Source organism: Apis laboriosa, unplaced genomic scaffold (genome assembly GCF_014066325.1).
Source record: "Apis laboriosa isolate Shangri-la unplaced genomic scaffold, ASM1406632v1 scaffold18_cov149, whole genome shotgun sequence".
NCBI lineage: Eukaryota > Metazoa > Arthropoda > Insecta > Hymenoptera > Apidae > Apis > Apis laboriosa.
In genome coordinates this window covers 2295133-2316104 of record NW_025222233.1, presented here as the reverse complement: position 1 = coordinate 2316104, position 20972 = coordinate 2295133, and the positions used below count along the sequence as shown (strand labels likewise).

General features: G+C 32.3%; 2 protein-coding genes across 8 annotated transcripts in view; both read left to right on the top strand.

The window, feature by feature from the left end:
- Window positions 1-5643: 5643 nt before the first annotated feature.
- On the top strand, window positions 5644-10460 carry LOC122711862 (thyroid adenoma-associated protein homolog). Its single transcript, XM_043931006.1, has 12 exons — window positions 5644-5904; window positions 5986-6126; window positions 6186-6830; window positions 6895-7311; window positions 7382-7624; window positions 7705-8064; window positions 8137-8415; window positions 8491-8688; window positions 8785-8972; window positions 9043-9740; window positions 9818-10080; window positions 10155-10460. The coding sequence occupies exons 1-12, from the start codon at window positions 5737-5739 to the stop codon at window positions 10458-10460; spliced, it is 3906 nt and encodes a 1301-aa protein (XP_043786941.1). The 5' UTR covers window positions 5644-5736.
- Window positions 10461-10871: 411 nt separating this feature from the next.
- The window catches only part of LOC122711824 (uncharacterized protein CG43867), a 90917-nt gene continuing 80816 nt past the window's right edge, over window positions 10872-20972 (top strand). For 5 of the 7 annotated variants that reach the window (XM_043930911.1, XM_043930909.1, XM_043930908.1 and 2 more), the window contains exon 1: window positions 10872-11120. The gene's annotated coding sequence lies outside the window, so the exon portion shown is untranslated. Of the gene's footprint in view, window positions 11121-11335; window positions 11353-13950; window positions 13974-20972 lie in introns of those variants that run through there. The other 2 variants (XM_043930906.1, XM_043930907.1) reach the window with 2 other exon arrangements.

The window sequence follows — 20972 nt, the reverse complement described above, 5'->3', positions numbered from 1 at the left end:
TAAAAATTGAATAAAACTAAATTATTATTGCTTAAATTAATTTTAGAAAAATAAAAAAAAAATTTATTATTTGAATCAAAATTTTGAAAATCAAAAACAAAAATATTTAATAGTTAATTAAACAATTCATAAATTGAAAACTTATATTGAATATCAAAATGGAAAAAAAAATAAGTGAAATTATTTATGGTTCCTTTTTTAACTTTACCATAAAAAACTATAAAACTTTTTTGCATCAATAAAAATATAATTATAGCTGCATTTTTATAACAAAGGCAATATGAGGCACTGAAAAAGAAATCAATTTATTAGCTAGAAAGGCCTCTAGAAGACAAATATTTTCCACTCAATATGAAACTGTAAGTGAAATATTTATTTTGTATCACTGATAAAAAAAAAAAAAAAAAATAGAAAAATTCGTAGAAACAATTAATTATATGCGTGATATTAATATATTACTTTATGCACTCAAATTTCAATAAGTGCAATATATAATATATATATATAGCGAAATATCCAATGCAGTCTGCTTAACAACTGCTGTTGTACGATCACCCATGTAGCATTTTTAACTACACCAAGTGATTCAGGAACAAAAATTTCCACAATAGAAATGGAAAATTGGGCATTCATATTCGCAACACTACTTGAAATAACGCGATCATTTTTCAACGCAACACTAATTGGAAAATAATAACAAAATAAAAACAATCGCGGTGGAGCAACATTGTTACATTAATTCTTAAAAAAAAAATTTTTAAATCATTACTTTTCGACTACGATTAAGAAATTAACAATTGATCAAAAATAAATGACATTGATTGTAATATTATAAAAAATTATACAATTTATATTTAATAAAAAACGCGATGTCTCACGATTCGCAATACTAATACTATACGCGATTTTAATTTTAACGCAACACTAATTCAACCCGTAATTATTTTTCGCAACACTAATTATTCAAAACGCGAGATTTGTAAACGCAATTCTATTCAATCCGTAATTAATCAATCATAATTCTATATATAAATCGCGATGCCCATTATGATTGGATCCGATGAGCCAATAAATTGCATGTAAATCGGCTGCACGATACAACATTTACTACATATTACTAAAACGAGCATAGTGACAAAATAGTAACAATGACTTCCCATCCTTTGGACCCAAAAAACAGATCCAAAAGATGAGAAGCCATTCGTTGCAGCCCCTCTTCGCGACAGTTTGTCGAGGCCTCTTCGGTCTTCCTCCTTCGGGCGCAATGCCCGCTGAAACTTAAATCTAGGCTCGAGATTCACTGGTCGCAAACAAAAGAAAAAAAAAAAGCTAAATCGCGGAAGCTAAATGCACATGAACGATCGTAATGATCGTACACGCACAGAATCTCGAGCTCAACGTTCGATTCGAATTTATCTCGCGACCGCGACCACGGAATTCGAAAACTCGAAGCCAGAGATGAATAGCATTCTCTGCTTTATCCTCGATTTTTCGAACTCGATTTCCTGAAACAGATTGCCACGCGAAAACGCGCCTACCCGATCGGAGACTGTGACAATCTGCCCGGCCCTACCTACTTATAATTAACATACACACCAGAAGTATACTACCTATCCTACCTAGCCCTATATTTAAAAAAATAGAGAAACAGGCACACCAACACATTCATTCAACGGTTCTCACGCATAACACTCGGGTGCAAAAAAGCCTACACTAGGGAAAGCGTCCCGGGACGCCTCCGACGCCCGAGCTTGACACGCTACATTCACACTCTAATTTTACGTACCATTTTTCTGAAATCGATTGACGAAGATTAGCGACCATTGCGTGAAAGGTAATAAAATTTCATTGGTTTTAATGAATATTTTTATAATCGAAAAAAATACACGCTTTCCAAATAAATCATGGAACAATTATTGGAATAGAAATAAATTAAATATTTTTACAATTAAAATTTGAGAATAAGACAATTCTATCATTTTTTAATTATATACGATACAACGAATGTAATATTGTTATCATAAATTGTAATTGAATTGATAAATTGTTAAAACGACGCAATTCCACAGTCTAACCACACATACACACACAATGTGGAAAATACGTCGTGCACGATACACTAACTCATCGTCAATCGCTCAAAAATTTTTATTAATTTATGAACTAATATCATCGTGCCTATTGCCTCTCTTCCATTCAAGTAGCACCTGGGCACGTGAATGGATTCTTGGCAATAAACACGGAAGGGATTAAATCTGAAAATCCTATGCTAAAAAGATAGATTTAAATAGTATTAATATTTAAATATTTTGTATCTAACGGGCTAATAAACTTGATTTTGTATAATCTCAATAATCTTTTAAATTTCATGACTCTACTTTATACTTTACTTTTTATTAATTTAAAAAATTGTTGAAATCTTAATATTCTACAACAAAATCATTGATCAAAAGGAAATATGTTTATTTAAAAAATAATTAAAATACAATTCGATAATTGATTTTAAAATATAAAATAATTGATTTTAAGTTCAATATTAATAATCCTCAGGCGATTCATTAATCAAAGCATATTTTCGAAAATACGAAATAAATATTCAAAATTTGTAACTTTGATTTCAAAATCTACCTGTCGCGAAGTGTCTTCTTGAACATAATATTTAATATATTTTCGAACAAGAGGGATAAAACTATTATCTTTACTATCTTGAAAATCAAAAGCAATTAAATTTAAAATACTAATATGAAAAAGAAGATGAAATTAAAAATGATTTATTATTGTATTATTTATTATTTATTCAAATATTTGTAATTTATGTACAAATATTCATAACTTGAAAATTACTAATATTTAAAAACGCGATGTACAAGAAGACCTAGCCTGAACTAAGAATAAATAAAACACAAAAAAAAGGAAATTGTACTATTCACGATATATAAATATCGTGGTCACTATGCTCGTACAAAATTCTACGTATACAACCAATCACCCGTGTCGATTTGAATTTTTTTTTTAATATCTTTTATTCTAGGACATGATTGAGTGACTGGAGGAATCAAAATGCATGCGACTCACCATTAGATGCGAAGAATCTGCATTGCCATCAATATTGTGATGGCCCATGGGAAGTCATCATAAAAACTAGGAAATATCTGTAACAAATAAAATATTACAACTTATAAATGTAATAATAAGAATTGAAATTTTGATAAGATATAATAATAATAATAATTGCAATTTTCAAATATAAAAAAGGAATTAAAAAATTGAAATTCTCTAATGTTCTAATTTTTCAATAGAAAAATATAAATTTACATAAAAGAAAAAATAATAACCTCTTCGTGTGATAAATAATCGCCTTATTCTCTTGAACCATTGATTCTACTCTATATTGAATATTGATATAAAAAAAAATAAAAATAAAAACTATCAACCCGTTCATATTGTATAATTGGCGAACAAACACTGATTCTAATTTCACTAAATTGTATGATTATTATCATTAAATTTATTTTCAATATAAATACCATAATGTTAATTTAATAAATTTATTTTGTGCTTTAAAAAATAAAAAAATATATACTACTAATATGAAATAAACAGTGACCACCGATCGCATTGTGTATGGTCACAAATATTTTTTAATACTAAAGTTCAAGACAAATTTTCACAAAGAATTTCCAAATCCTATAAACAAAATGTAATAAAATATAAAATATTACATATAATTATCTTTCTTAAAAATTCAAAAAGCATTCATTAAAATCTTGAAATAATAAAAGATGAAAGTGTATTCAATTTTAAAAATTTTAATAAAAAAATAATTCAATTTCTAATAAATTTTAATAATAATAAAAATTAAAATTCTAATACAAAAGATTGAAATTTAAACTCTATTTCTCTTAACTTAAAATTTACACATTATGGTATTTATATTGAAAATCTTTTTTCTCCGCCTAAAATAATCTTAACAATTATTTTACTTGTGCAAAAAAGAAATCTTCAAAATAAATGTACAAATATATAAAATTCAATTGATCGTATTAAAACAATTTAATTCAAATCCTATTTTAAAAGCTAATACGAACTAGTAACTAACTAACTAATAAAATACGAATATAAAAATTAATAATCAAAATAAAAAAAATAAATTATTCCTCGAAGAATTATCAATAATAATAATAATCAATAAATAATTGAATGATAAAATAGTAATATAAAAAAATAAAAGAATAACTTTTAAATAAATATTACCGAATAGATAGATCACATATCTAAAGCGTCTTATCATTACGAATTTCAATGATCAAATGATACGCCGTGTTTTGATTTCGAATTATAAATTGGAGAGGGGATACACTCAGCGATTCGACAATTTGGAACGTGTGACCGTCAATTTCCTAGAAAGACTGTATACAAAATTTGTTCAACCTCGGCCTTCAAACTTAGAATCAAAACAATCACAGAAATAATAACATACGATAATAATATACGATAATAACATACGCCTTTCGGAAATAAATATAGAAGAATATGTGTGATATATATATGTGTGAATTGATACAATACAATAATCTATACTTCTATCTAATTACTTCTATACTATGTGAATAAGAAAGAATAAAGAGACAAAATAAATTTATAATAATTATATTTCTCTTAAAATAAATAAATTCTTACCATATTTTTAGTATAAAAATCGTCGGATTATCTCCTAATTGTCACGATATGCACAAAAACTATTCACTTTCGAACTTATTCTGTCTTCGAAATTCCAATCAAACGATAATCTGGCACACAGATGCAATTTTAGTATAGTAATGATTAAACAAATATATATTTAATTACACAAGATTTAATAATCAATAATTAAAATCAATAATTGTATTATAATATCCTATTAATAAATATTTTTACACAATTACGAATCTTAGCCGGTGAAATACGATCTGTCATCACAATTTTCAACTTGAGACTGACGCCATGCGCATCATGATGCGCAGTAATTCGTCTGGCTTGATCTTAGCGGCTTTCTGATTGGTTTTTTAAAGCTGCGCGATTTTTCATAAATTCGCGCGAAAATTAAAATTCTATACAATGAACTTTGTTTCAATTGCACGTGGTCAAAAAATCAAATCATTTTACCGCTTTATGGCGTCCATATTGAAACTTCAAAGAAACTAGTAATCAATTAATAACCTATACAGAAGAAAATAAAATTTTTAAATAAATATTTAAAATGTATAGAATTAATCGATTAAATTAAAAATAAAACAATAATTAAGAAGAAATTTTATTTTAGAAAATTTTATTTTAGAAAAATGTAACATAAACTATATGCATTTCTAATTGAACAAATGAATAAAAAAAAGTATAATTTAACTGCTAAAAAAATTAAAATAAAAAATACACATTATTTAAATATTTATATAAAAATATTGTAGGATAATTATGAAAAAAAATACACATAAAATACAAAAGATCACATACCTCAAGGAAAAAACGATATGTTTAAACACTATAACATCCCAACTAATTTCAATTATTGAATTACAAATTGGAAGGAAAAAGAGGATATAGTCAATTCTTTAACAAAACAAATATTTCGTTCTTGATATAAATGAGGATTTCTAATTCTTTTATCCTGCTTTTAAAGAAACTTTTTAGCATTCAAGAGATGGCGCTGTTAGAATGTAATACATGTGTTCTGTTAAAATATAACATAGGTTAAACGATATGTTTTCAACAGAGGAAATAAAAGAACAATTGAAAAAATTGCTAATATTAAAACGTAATGGTGAATTAGATACTAAAGAAAAACTTCTCCTTTCAAACGATGAATATTGGAGAGATTCTATCACATATGATTGTTTGGAACATTATATTTATCATCAAGATGAAGAAGTATTGATAGAAATGATAAAAAATTAATGATTTCAAATTTCATACTTTAGTATATTAATTTAATATCAATATTTATTTCAGATAAAATTAAATACACTTGCTCTTATAGTAGAATCAAAAAAAAGTACTTTAAAATTTACATCTAAAGAACTTGATATAATTATTTTATTTCTGCACGTAAATTTTAAGGAAAATATAGAATTTGTACCTTTGATAAAAAAGGTAAAATCATCATAATGGAAATTTAGTATTTCTACGAATTTTATATATTTTTTTTATAGGTTTTACAGCGTATAAAAGACAGCTTAGTTGTTATGAGAAGACAGTATATGCAAGAAGAAAAAATGAGAAATTATTATGTAAAAAATTGTAAATCATTGGATACAAAACAACAAGTGTTAGATGAATCTTATAAAATGTCTAATAGTTTAGAAAGTGAAATAAATTTATATTGCAATACATTTCAATCTATGCGGAAAATATGTATATGTAGTCCTGATGCTACATATAATAGAAGAAAATATTCTCTACAAATATTACTTTTAATGAGAGATCTATTAGATAATGAATTTAAACAAATTACTTGGAAAAGTGAACAAATAGAAACAATATTCAATCTAATGTTATTAGATACATATGAAAAAAATAAAGAAATGGCTTTTAATTTAATAAAGTCAATGGACCCAAGTTTATTGCAATTAAATAATGAAAATCATGTTTTTGATATTATAATGGTTGCTATTGAATTAGGTAATAGCATTAGACCTATTGATAGTATTACAGCTACGTATATGCTAAAAGTTACTATGTTGTCTCCTGTTATTCAAAATGTGCTTGAAATTCATTTTAATATATTAATTCAATCTAAAGAGATAACGGAAGCAATAACATTACAATTGATATTTATTTTATTGAAAAAATTAAAGGTATTTGAATTTTTAATAATGTATATATACTATATGAAGATAAAGATATATAATTTCTTTGCAGGATTCTTTGACTTTAGCAAAGCAAAATATAGTAAAAACTATTAGTAAACATTCTTTATATGGATATCTTTTTTGCATCAGGAATTTGTTGGCATATGAATGTAATTTGGAAGTTATTAGTAATGAACATTTGTGGCAGAATACTATAGCAGAATTGATATCTGTATGTTTTGAATTTAGTCATGCAGTTTCTTTAATAGTAAATAATTCTTCACCTGAAGGACATTTGCCAATGGATTTAAATTTACAAGTTAATAATGAATTATGTTGTTCTAATAAGCAACTAGTAACATCACAAATGGTGTTACTTTGTTCTTGGCGAACTATAAAAGAAGTTAGCTTATTGTTTGGTTTGCTTTCCACTAATGCACCTATATGTGAAAATAATTCCTTTATAGGATTATTAAATGAAGAGCAAGTAAACTTTCACAATTTATATTAACATTCACTTTCTTAAAAGAAAATAAATCAAAGTAAATTTTTAACAGATTAACAGAATAGGAGAACATTTGGTTTCATTGCTTACTGAAACAAAACATAGAGGAGCATTTGAACAAGCATATGTTGGTTTTAGTCAATTATGTTCTCGTTTATGGCGTTTAAATAAAACGAATTTAAATCAATTGCCTAAACTATGGTTACATCAAATTTTAATTGCTATTACAGGAATTAAAGAAAATTCAAAATTATGTGCAACCAGAAGAAGTGCAGGTGTACCATTTATGATACAGGTAGATGTAGTTATCATTAAATAGTTTTAATTTATTTTTTCTAATATTATTATTATATTGATAACATTTTAATTTAACAGGCTTTATTAGCTACTGAAGTTCGTCAACACAAAGATACAAGAACTATAATATTTGATTCAGTGATGAAAATTTTGTTGGAACTCACACAACTGGAGAATCCAAATATATGGGAAAAAGTTCAACAGATAATGTATTCTAACTCAGTATTTACGTACTCTGAAAAATCATTAGCAATATCGAAATACAATAACGGTCGTTCTCTGAATGAAAATATTGCTCAAATTACAGAAATTAAAACACATGCCTTAAATATTTTAAGAGCAATTTTTCGATATTCTCATCTTGCAGAAATAGTACATAATTACATTGAAGATGGTTTAATAGCTGCATTTAGAAGTTATGATGCATTAACATGGGCGGTAAACTATCAGAATATTAAAAAGTTCGTCTTTATTATTTAAAAAATGAAATCAAAACTTATATTCTTATAGGAAAGAAACGCCGCGACACTGTTGTTCAGTGCACTCATTATTAGAATTTTTGGCGTTCAAAGAACAAAAGATCATATTAATCTTACAACAGATAATAAGATGAATTATAAAGTATTTTTTGAAAAATTTCCTAATTTATTATCCTTTATCTTAGATGAATTACAAAAATTTGTGGCAATGGATGATATTTTTATAAAAGCTAATGTGCAATCAATTTTACTATTATTATCACGATTATATTATAACCATAGCTCTGAATCTAACAATATTCAATGGAGGGTAATTATAAATTATTTATTGATGATTTATTTTAAAAATTAGTACATTACATAGTATATTTTACATGCATTTCAGGTTAATGATCTTATAGATTTAATTATACAATGTGCAAAAAGTGCTATATTTGAAACACGTAAATTAGCAGCCCGAGCACTTGTATCTTTATTAACAGAACAATCCGTTCAATGTATTTTAACGAAAATAATTGGGTATTTAGTATCTGCAGAAATTAGTAATTTATCTTTGAATTCAACGCACGGTTATATGTTACAAGTATGTATTCAAATATTTCAAACAATTATTTCTATGTTTATGATTTTTTATGATTTTTTATGATTTTTTAATATAAATATTTTTTATATGTTATAGATGTATGAGATATTGAAACATTTTAATTTTGAATCTTTTGAATTAGTTGAAATAAATTGGGATAAGTTTTTAAAGCAAACAATTTGGATTTTAGAAAATTTGGAACAAAAAAATTTGAAGTCATCAAGTTTTTTATTAGCTGCAGTTTACATAGATGTTTGCAAGGAAATATATAAAGTAGATAAAACGTAAAGAAAATTGACATTAAAAAATTTTGAAATAATTAATAAAGTGTTATAATCATTTCAATAATTGCAGATATTTGATACAACAATTTTCGATGCTAAATACGATCATTTCTCATTTATTAGGTGAAAAACTAAAAAAAGGACCAGCACAAGAATTATATAAAGTATCTGCCATTAAATTTATTCGAACAATAGCAAAAGAAACTTCGCTAATTCAACAGTCTATATTAATTAAAATATATTTATATAATTTAAGAGTATCCCAAGTGCAAATTACTATATGGTCAATTATAATAGAAATCATCAATGAAATGAAAAATAATGAGGTATCACTACTATTCTTAAATTATGGTTTTAATGAAATTCGTAATTCGATAAAATTTCTTCATAAATATAATCCAGAATTGCAAGATGTAATATTTGATTTTCTATATAATAGCTTAATATATTTTAATCAAATTGAATTATCTGATTTTACGAAGATAATTAATATTTGTAAATTTATATTAAATGAAATACGTCCAAAAAATAATAAAAATAATTATTACGAAAGAGATTGTTACTTGAGATTGTTGGGAAAGTCATATGTAACTTTAGTTTTTTTGAACAAACATGAAGAAATAATTGATTTAGAATGTACAAATGATGTGTATGCTAGTTTCTGTGATAATCTATGGATTACAAGTTTAAATGAAGATTTTAGAAAATCTGTATTTGAAATAATGCAGAGTCTTTTCCTAGCATGTTATGAACACAATGAATATCGATGTAAGTTTTGAAATGTTAAAATATTAGTAAATATTTATAATATATTTATAATATATTTTAATGAAATATAATTACAGATATACAGGTTCAATGGTGGACAACAGTATTACAATTGTTGCTAGATAATAATTCTAAAATACGATATGAAGCATTTTTATTAATTGACCATATACCAATACATTGTACAGTAATCAATGATTATTTTTATCTAAATTTATTATTCTCTAAATTTTTTGAATGCAATGTACACAATAAATGTCCCGAATTTACATGTATTGTATTATTTTATTGGAGTATTGCATTATTAGATGATACAGATTACGAAATGGATGATACAGATGTAAGTAAAAATTATTTAAAATAAGTAAAACTATAAAGAATATTATGCATATATATATTATAATTTCATTTAAGGTGTTTAATAAATGTACAAATTATGAATTTTTTGAACCTGTGGAAGTATCAAGAATTTGTGCAGAATTTTTAATAAAAAATATGGAATCTTATATGGATATTATATTGCCAGATGAAGATATAAATTGGATAAATTCACTTTTGAATGTTAAATTTCAAAAATCTATTTCATTTAAAACTCTTATAAGAAATTATGAATCTTACCTCCCTCTTCTTGAAAATAAATTGCATGATATTTTAAATCCCACATATAAAAATAAATTATTTCAAATTTTAGTTTACAAACAATATAAAAAAATATTATAAAATTAATTTATATAAAATAAATTGAATTTTTTATATACAATAACATTTCTATTATTATATTGTATCAAGACAAAAAACATTTTGAATTTAACCATTATTTACTTAAAAATATAAATAAATTTGAAAAAAAAAATTCATTAGGAATAGATTCTACACTTTAAAGTTATATATTATTTTGTAAAAAAATATATGCACAAAATAATAAAGATTATTATAAATTGATAATAAAAATTTTATTTAGAAAAATGACATTCTTTTAAATTTAAAACGATAGTAAAAAGTAGAAGTAAATGACGGTTAGAAAAATCCCCAGGTGTTAGTGGCTAGAGAATTTAGTTAAATTATTTGGCGCAGGTAGACGCCACTGTCGCGGCTCGACGTTCGCCGACTTGGTACGTATTTCGTGACATTATACCGCGGATCCGTCGGATTTTCGCGTTTTTCGCGCCTCAGCGTCGTGACCGTCAAGTATTAGTGTGCGCTGACGATCTTTATCTGCGTTGAACGAAAGACAGCATGTCCACGAGTGTTCGAAAAGATTAAAATCGAGGAAAAAGTAGCTGAGAAGACAGTGGTCGTGCGTGTACCAGGCATGGAGTGGACTCAGTGCGCTCGTTTCAAATCGTTACGAGCCGTTACCGCAGTCCGAGTCGAATCAAGGTGAGTTCCGCCGACGTAAACACGCGGGTTCGCGTTCTTTGCATCGTGTTTCATTTTCATATCGCATTGTTATATCGTTTTTGTGAAATCTTAACGTTTCGTCGTGTTCTGTGTCGTATATGACCTACTTGTTGTACAAGCTGTCATCTTTTGATTAGAATATTTCTGAGAGCACTATCCTGCGAACGAACCCTTCGTGACTAGAACCATAGCACACGACAGCCTTTCTTGGGTGGGTTTTCACATAAAAAAAAACATTGGGAGAGAAATGAGAAGTAGAAAGGACTAGGAAAGAGCGTGAAACGAAGACCAAGCGAGAGTAGTGAGAACAAGTTTGAAAACTAGCAATGCCAGTCCATTGAACATCTGCGATTCTTAAAGTGCGTCCTTCCAAACACGGAATGTTAAATAGCCTTCGAGCTTGATCAACTAACGGAGCCTTCTCGAATGATCTCTCTTGACCTGTCTCTTTTTCTTCTCTCTTCTCTCATCTCTCTTATTTCACTCTTTTTCTCTGGCTCTCTCTTTCTCTTCGAAGAGAAAGGTCATCGGTCTCAAATTCATCTTTTGTCCACGCCTTAGGCACACCAGTAATAATGTACTACGACATATTTTCCGTTGATTCAAACTCGTTTTGAATTACTGTAAGTAGTTTGATATTCTTTGCTCTGATACGCTTGATTTTTTGTTCATATTCGGTCAAATTTCTCAATGTCAAGTTAAGAGTTATATCCTGTCGTCTGATTCGACTATAGTCTTTGATTGTGTTTCACGAACAAGAAAATTGTTGATTTATTTTTCTTTTTAATAATCTTCGTGAACATTCTTAACCATTCACTATATTCATTACTGACTGTGAAGCTGTTCATGTCAATTTTCGTTCGTTAACGCGTTATAGTGATATAGTCTAACGCATGATAATCCAATGTATGATGTAAATATGCATTTATTAGATAATCAAAGGAAATAGAAAGATACAATCAATATATTTTAAATTAACAATAATTTTTAAAAATTAACATATTTAAAATCAAAAAAATAGTGATTTCTGTCTATTTATAACTTAATAAATTTATAACTCAAACGTGATTATGACAATTAGTTTTTTTGAGTGCTTTGTATAAAAGATGCTGAAGTCGTTTATCTTGACGTTTATTTTTCAAACACTACCCACGGGAATTATGTAGAAAGAGCATTGCATAACGAGACCATTTGCATTGTTCCGCTTACCTAGCGCTTTTAATAAATGATGATAAAGAAAACGACACCACATTTAGTTCAGTCAAGTGTTTGCATTTTTCCTGTAATATTTTTTTTCTTTTTTTTCTCTTTCTACGATTGTCCCATGAAAAATAAGTATATGTTCTATATACTTAAATAAATATATGTTTCTATAAAATTACGCATATTAATTGTTTCTACAGAAAATGCTTGAATTCATTTTAATAGAAATCAAATTGTTGCTCGTCAATTGAAATTAGCATTAATTTTTAGTCATTCACTATTTAATATAATGAATATAGTGAATAAATATGGAATAGTAACCAGTAATTATAATTATTTATAATCAACGAATAATAAAAATAAATATGCAATCTGAAATTTGTATAATATATATTTCAATATATATAAATTTTAATTATGTTAATAAACATTATAAAAAATTATGTGAATGTATTAAAATATAAATGAAATATATAAAATAAAGATCTAACCTATTTTTAACATAATTATAATACATAGTTACAAAACTTTTGTATATTTATTTTACTATTAATGTACATTTCCAAAACACGTAACAAACGAATATTTTAATTTTTCTGATAAATTTCTTCTTTTATTTTTGATTTCATTATCCTGACATGCATTAAGCATCATACAATATAGTCTTATTTTATACGGGAAGTGTAGCCAACCTTTCTTCTTTTCTGCTTTAATTCCGTGATCGCGGGAAACAATTGGGCATTCAGAGAGCAGGAAAAGGTGGAATATACAACTCACGTGTCGAGAGTCTATTTGTTTTATCAAGCCTGCAGCGGCAACCTGCTCCCGCATTATTTTGACAATAACGTCGAGTAACCACGCGAACCAGACACAACTATATAGATAATTTATGCAAAATGCAAGCCGCGCATTCGCCTATCGAACTCCGTGAGCAGTGCTCATTACATTATAACAAAATATTTAATGATTATTAATTGAATGTAACTATGGCTTAAATTCGATAAAAAAAAAAATTAAATTATGGAATTCATCGATTTGTATTTATTATGCTTCTTATCTCATATTTAATTGTTACATTGTACGTATTTGATAAAAAAAATAATTCGTGAAAATTTATCATGTCCATAGGAAAATTAAATTTTTTTGGTTGGTATGTTACTAGTTCGGCGACATATTTGGTCGACAATTATCATTTCCCGCGTTTTTTGCGATTCACGTGACATACCGATCGAGAAATTCAATTTCCATGATGCGCATGGAAACTGCGCGCAGTACAAATCCGTTACTGGATGGATTCACTGTCAGTTTCGATTCGCTAACAATCAAACGTGTTAATTTCGCATGGTCGAGTGCCGTTTATAATCCCGCTTCTGTATCGAAAGTCTGTGTACGCTTTTCACTTTCCAACTACGAGAACCTGGTTTTCAATTTTACGACAGTATATAGCCACACGTTTTATCTCTGGACATTGAACCTTCGCTATTCTATAGAAAGCACAGAACATCTATTCGAAAGTATTCTCTTTTCTCTTTTTTTTTATGTGGTGATACATAATGGCTGACTGAATACGAAATATTTTCACGTCTACGCATTTACACTCCTCAAGATCGCAAGTATCGTCTAACCTCAGTAAGTTAAAATTTTTCATTTTTTCTTTTGGAATGACATTTTTAATGTTATTTCTTTCAAATAAGAAATGTAATAAATTTTCATTGCTTTTATTATATGATGTTAGATTATCTGATTTTATTATAAATTCTTATTATAAAGTTATCGATAAATCAAAATTATTCAAAAAAAATGTTACTCTTTTTACGTGGTGTATATCTTGTTACGGAAATTCAGCTATTGTTACCGAACAATGGAATATTTCAACGCATACGAAAAAGCAGCCATGTTCGTTATGTCGAATGTAGAATAGTCGAATGGTGGAATCGCGGTTCGGAAACTCGACCAGCCATGGTACGTGACAGATATCTTGAGAGACGTGTTCAAATACCATTGAATGATTCACGATACCATGTTAGGTTAAGATTTTTGTCTGAAGATTTGGTTAGCTTAAATTGGTTGAAATTTGATTTTATTTCTTTGAAAAGAAATTTTTAGTGAAAGCGTTGCGATCGATCGAGATTATCGGGAATGTAACGATCTTTTATGAATCACTAAATGATTCATGATGTTAAAATTTTTATTTGGACATTTGATTTAAACTGATTGAAATTTGATTTTATTCTACGAAAAGAAATTTTTGATGAAATCATTGCGATCGATCGAGACTCCCGAAAATCTAACGATCTTTCATTTCCATGTTTCCATACGAAATTAATTTTCGCAAAAATCCGAACTCTAAGATCTTGAAATTCAATATCACTGCTCTCGTTTTTCAACTAATCCTCGGAAGAAAATGTTATTGTATATTGTTCATTGTCGTTTAATCGACTTACGTAGTTTAATGGTTTCGAGTGATTACCGTGCTTCTTGACCCGCACCGGAAATAGTCGAGCACCTTCTTAACGATTATTAATGTCCCTTAATGACGCTTAGTCGACTCAGTAGCCAGATCATGCCTATTAACTCTGATAATTCTCTTTATCATTTAACTTAACTCGGTTTCCTGAATTTTTATGTAGCTCGAATTATAACTTGGGATAGATGAAATACCTTCGCTCGAGAATACCGATTCCTTTTTATTTTCGTTAAGTACCGTTTCCCCACATAATATCGTTAAAACGTTAATGGTAGAATTTACGAGCTGTTATTTGGCATTCCATCTCAGTAATATAGTTCGGAAGTAAACATGTATTCTTATGATTCATACGTATAATGCGTGCCAAGGACAGCTTGGAGTCGCAGTACGTCCTTGCCAATTTTGGAATATCCCGATAAGCAAGTCTGTCGCCAGTAACAAATCATTCTAACGAACGAGACAGTTTAGAGATATCGATGACGTGTTTCTCAGTCTCGTCATTGCCGATCTGGCCCCCGTCCATTTGGAAAATGGCACGTACCGTCAAAGAACCAACACTCTCCCTCCCTTCTCTTGCAAATTTAACCTCATAACACGAAAACAGATACTTTCGAACTTTATCCAGTTTACCCCTTCCTTCTTACATTCATTCACTGTTATGTAGGTTAACATTTATTTCAATTCTTTCGTTTTGATTTATATATTTTTTATTTATTTATATATATATTATAATTTATATCTCAATTCGTTTATCAATTTGTTTGTTCGTTATCATTTACAATAATTTCATTTACATTTTCATTATCATTTACAGTTTTTTTCTTTTTTTTTTTATCCGTTCTCTCCTTACTCGTCATATTTTTATACATAATTTCTCGAGATAATTTCTTTTCTTCGCTGCTCGTAAAATCCAAGCTATTTTGTTTTCCAAGACGAAAAAATGGACGATTTTCTCGATCGACATGTCCGACTCTATATCGGTCCGATTATTAGAAAATTCGGTGGGTCGTAGCGAGTCCCATGAAACATCGGGTCAACTCGACGATCCATGGCCATAAAATTGTACGAGGACTGTGGCGTGCTCGCAATCTGGCAAACATTCGCCGCTCGTATTCAAAACCATCCGAAAGTTGGGGTCTCTCTCGTATTGCTCGAGACGCGAGAAAGGGTCGCGAAAGTTTCACCAAGTTTCCCCGTCTCTACAGGGAATTTCAACTGTACCATATGCAATGATATCCCGTGAAATATATATATATATATATAATATTCGTTTACCGACGGGAACTCGTGAGCGTGAAGGATTAACTTTTACCCACGTGCAATCTAGTTTGCCGCAAAATATCATCGATTCAAACAATGAGAAATCCGTCTCGATGTAAATTCTCATTCCTTCTTTTTACATACGTACGCTTTCCTCATACATATACAAGTATTTACCGAACCAATTTGATCCATTGAGCGGTCCGTAAATTCTCTCCCATTGTCCTTCGCGGACTGTTCCTTGACCAAATGGGGAACTCGTAATTGCTTTGCCGGATCGGAAAGGGTTCGCCGTGTTTTTCGGTCCGCGACTTTCGGCGCGGATATTTCCCCGTAGCGTTCTCCGAAGGCAGGGGCCCTCGGTGCACGGCCTTTCTACCCGCAATTAGCATCGGTGATGTATTCGCGTCACGTATCCGCGGGATAGTTTCTTCGCACGCGACTCCACGCGAGACGTCCTTTATTTCGCTGCGTGTACGCGAACGGTCGCCTCTAAAATTGCACGGGAAGCAACACGACGAGCGGATAGAATGAGAAATAGAAACATCTTCGCCACTCTTCTTGCTCGCCCGCTTGATCTTGAAAATTCGTCCCTTTGCGTTCCACTGCAGCCTACTCATTAGATCGTTACGTATCTACTCGGTGTTTCGACACGATTCTTCTTCGAATCGCTCGAGGGGAAATCTTGGTATTTAATAGGCGTAGTCGTTAAAGATGGAGGACTCGCTCACGGGTAATTGGAGAATTACGATTCAGCCGGCGTTTCGCCGCGCATCGGTTCGAACGAAATTCCGAAAGGAATTCGAAATCGGTGTTCGTCGCGCCGCAACTCGGTTGAATTCTCGCGCGACTCGGCCAACGAATAAAATCTGGAAAGAAGATTTATCGAGAAAGGAGGGGAGGGGCGCATCGGTGTCACGTAATCGAAGAAGTTGTTTCGAGAGGAGAGCGGGCTAGAGATCGTGGCTGGCTCCGTTTCTCGCGGAATTTGAACAAGCTATCGGTGCCGAGTTTGCATACAGGGTGTCGAATAAATTACCTCGAGACGAGCTTGCTGTCCGCTCGCGTCTGAAGAAAGAATCGGTTTCGTTCTGCGGGGATCTGTCGAGATCCATAAATAATACATAACCAGGATACAGGCTGGCTCGAGGAAAAAAAAAGGGGGAGAAACATCGGAGGAAACGGAGCGACGCGAAGCAGAAGAGACGGGAGCCTTATCGATGCGTGTACAGTCCGAAGTGGAAGCCGCGTATCGGTTGAGAACGAATCCCTTCTCTCGAGAAAATATCTAAAAAGATCAATTTTTCCACGCGTTTCGTTCATACGAAGATACGAAAGTGTTAAGATGAAATAAATACGTGGTTTCTTATTTATACGAGTTAGAATAAAAAAATATTAGGATTAAAGTAGAAACGAATGAACGTGGCTTTCTTTCAAGAAAGAACGAGCGTTCGACGTTTCCCTCGAATCGATGTGTGGCCTCCTTGTGCCGCTCCTTTTTCCAGAAGAACTTTCTCTCTCTCTCTCTCTCTCTCTCTCTCTCTCTCTCTCTCTCTCTCTCTCTCTCTCTCTCTCTCTCTCTCTCTCCGTTTCTCCGTAACGTCGATACACGTAACAGTAATTGCGCGTGTAAGCGCGCGGACTCCTCGCGAGCGGCATTACACTTTGTTGCGACCGATGGAACTGCGTGGAAACGAAGAACACCGCGCGCCGTTTCTCCACGCCACGGACCGATAACATCTTGTTTTCCAGATCCCTAGAGGGGAAATGGTTCGGTTGGTTTGGAATGGAGCGAGAGCGGTCCACGACGGTTCGATAATCGGGGGCCGGACCGAGCCTCTCTCGGTTCGATTCAGCGGCTCTCCTTTAACGCGGGAGAAGAATCGGGAATGGTTGGAGGGAGGGGGGGGGGAGGCACTTGTTAAACGTGGATCGGGGTTTGAATACCCGTGATTTATGACGGCATAGTAGGAAGAATGGGAGGTTAATTTGGAACCCTCGGTTATATCGATGATTGCTCATTTCTGAATTGGCTTCGATTAATTCGTGGACGGTTCATTAATTCATTACGCGTATTAGCAGTAGGAATTTTAAATTTTTAGCTCGCGATTATTTTTTTTTATTTTTATCTCGAACGAGGGACGAGCATTTCTTATAGACGTTTTATATATATATACGAGGAATAACGCGGAATTTCTATTTTTAAGATCGAATTTCAGGAAAAAAAAAAGAATAAAACTTTAAATATTATTAAATATTATTCTTTCCCGTCGTATTCTTGTATTTTAATATAATAAGAATAACAATAGTAGAACTTACGAATTTATGCTTCCACGTGGTCGATTCGTTAATTTTCCAAATTACGAATAACGACATTCCCAATTGTATTAATTTTTGCAAACCGGTTACTTGTAAATCTCAATTTAGACTCATGATCCATCGATCTCTACATATCGGATTAAAATTAATTTTGCTTCTTGATAAATATTTACATCTTGCACACATCTGCAACGTACCTCTATTGAAACGGAAAAGAGCGAGATTCCTCGTGCTCGCGATTAGGATGCAGCCATGCGGTAATTAGGTACAATTTTGTTACATATTATATTTGACAGGTGTCGCGATCAGTAACTGGTTATTTCTATACGGAACGATCGCCATTGTCCTCTCGATGATATATACAAAAAAAATAAAACGATAGAAATTCCGATGAAATTGGAATCAAGAAAATTTGCTCGAGGGAAGGGAAGATCGTTTCTTTGTCGGGTTGCCACACAGTGACCCTTTGTGTGTGCGAAGGAAGGGCACACGGGAGTGAGCCATCCCGGTATTACAACGACTGCCTCCAAGGAGGCGGCCAGATTGAAGAGGGCTTCCGTCGCGCCTCGTATAACGCGAAAACCGTTCGGAAGTTAATTCGAAATTTATTCATGGACTCCGCGGGACCACTAGCTTCCTCTATATACGTCGGGGTATTACGTGGATACATGTGGTTGGGAACGCTTCGTGTTCCTCTTCGTAGGCCTACGGAACGAGGGGGTGAAGTAAAGAGAGAGGTAAAAGAGAACAAACCGACCTCCCATGAATACGTAATTTTATTACGATTAAGAATTAAGTTTTCTCATCGAACGATCGACCCTCCCCTTCCCCTCACTGATACCGTTTCGATCTTTTTTCTCTCTCTCTCTCCTTCGAAATTCCAACGAAAAAGATAAAAAAGAAAAGTCGTTCTAAATCGACGACTGGGGAAAGATTCTCAATAGGCGGTCGAAGAAAGTTAGGTAACGCAGTTCGTCCACCGCTCGAAATTCGACAAGTTTGCGGTAGCCCCGAAAGTAAATGCCCCCCTTGGAAGGCGCGAAACAGAAGAAGGCTCGGATTTTATCGGTAAGACTTAGGTATTTCGAGTAGGCATTCGGATTTATACGCGGAACTGGGCGTTATTGCCGGCCGTATATCTCGCGTGTATCCAAAAAAGGGTGACGGCGCACGGTCGAGGAGTCGTTTTCTTTCATGAAAACGACAATCCCAAAAGTACACCGTATCGCGTGGAAAAAGATATCGGTTGCTCGTAAAACCCGACGATATTACGCTATGGAGAGAGCCGGGATGGAATCGATGGTAGAGACACGTATATATGCGCTTTACGAAAAATCCAAAAAGAGAGGGGGGAGGAAGGAGGAGGGGGCGCGTAAAATCAAGGTATGCCAATACGCAACGACCGATAGATTTACAGGGTAGTAATAATAAAGCGCGAGGGATACGAGCGTTGCACGGGGTCTTTATTAAAACGTCGCGGTTTATGGAAGCTCGAGCATGAGGGAGGAGGGGGAGGAGGGGATCGATACTCTCGCGCGGACGAACGCGTTTCTTCGTTTTCGTCGTCGGGTGTCGGGTTTTGGCTCGAAGGAATGGACGGGTGATCGATTTGCTTCTCTTTAGAGTCTCGATGGATCAGTCACGGTGGATAAAAATACGCGTCACGTAACTGCGTAACGCGAGTTCCCGAGTGTCTGGAATCGAGAGGATCGTTGTCGATTACGAGCGCGATTGCGCAACGCCCGTTCGTAACTCGAAGGATGCTGCGTAGACGGCTGAACTTACTCTCGAATTTCATTTCATCCGCTTCGCAATGTAACCTTATATACGCTAACTTTCCGCCTTCCTTTTCTAACTAATTAAATCTCATCGAGATTCGACGATATCGCTTTCGCTCGCAAAATTCGTGGTCGCGTGGCCGCTGATCGATATTTCGCTCGATTCCCGTTATTTGTCGGTGAGGAGGGAACGCCACAGGTAGTTGGAGCTTCTCGCTGATCGAGTGCCGATAAAGACGAACAACAACGTCGAAGGGAAAGCCGAGAAAGAAAGTGAAAAGCAAACGCGAGAGACGAGGAGTAAAGTGGCCGCGATTCCGGCGAAACGAATCACCCCTTCTATTTCTAGACGAAGATTCGGTTTCCGGCCGCGTCGTCAATTTGTATAATTACTGTTTTCTCTGAAAGCAAACTCTCCGCCGTCGCTCCGCTCCTTCAATGTCCAGAAAAAAAACCTTCCGTCCCTTTCCCCTCCGAAAACTCCAAAAGAAAACGTTTCTTTGATCCTCGATGTCCCGTTATTTCGCGCCACCCTCCCCCCATCTCCGTTCCGCGATTTCTCATCGGGTTTCCATTATCATAATTGGTCGAAAAATCGATGGAAAAACGACAGAGAGTGTTCGACGAGAATCTCGCGCTCGAGAAAGGGTGGAGAAAGTTGGGGTGTCTCGCGAGGAATCGGGTTAAGCTTTGCGAGAACGCGTCGACTTAATTCCGAAGTATTCGTGGCCGTGCACGAAACCCGCTTACGTATGTTCATTACGTGGCAGCGCGATATCGGGTTCGTGAATCGACTTGCCGTCT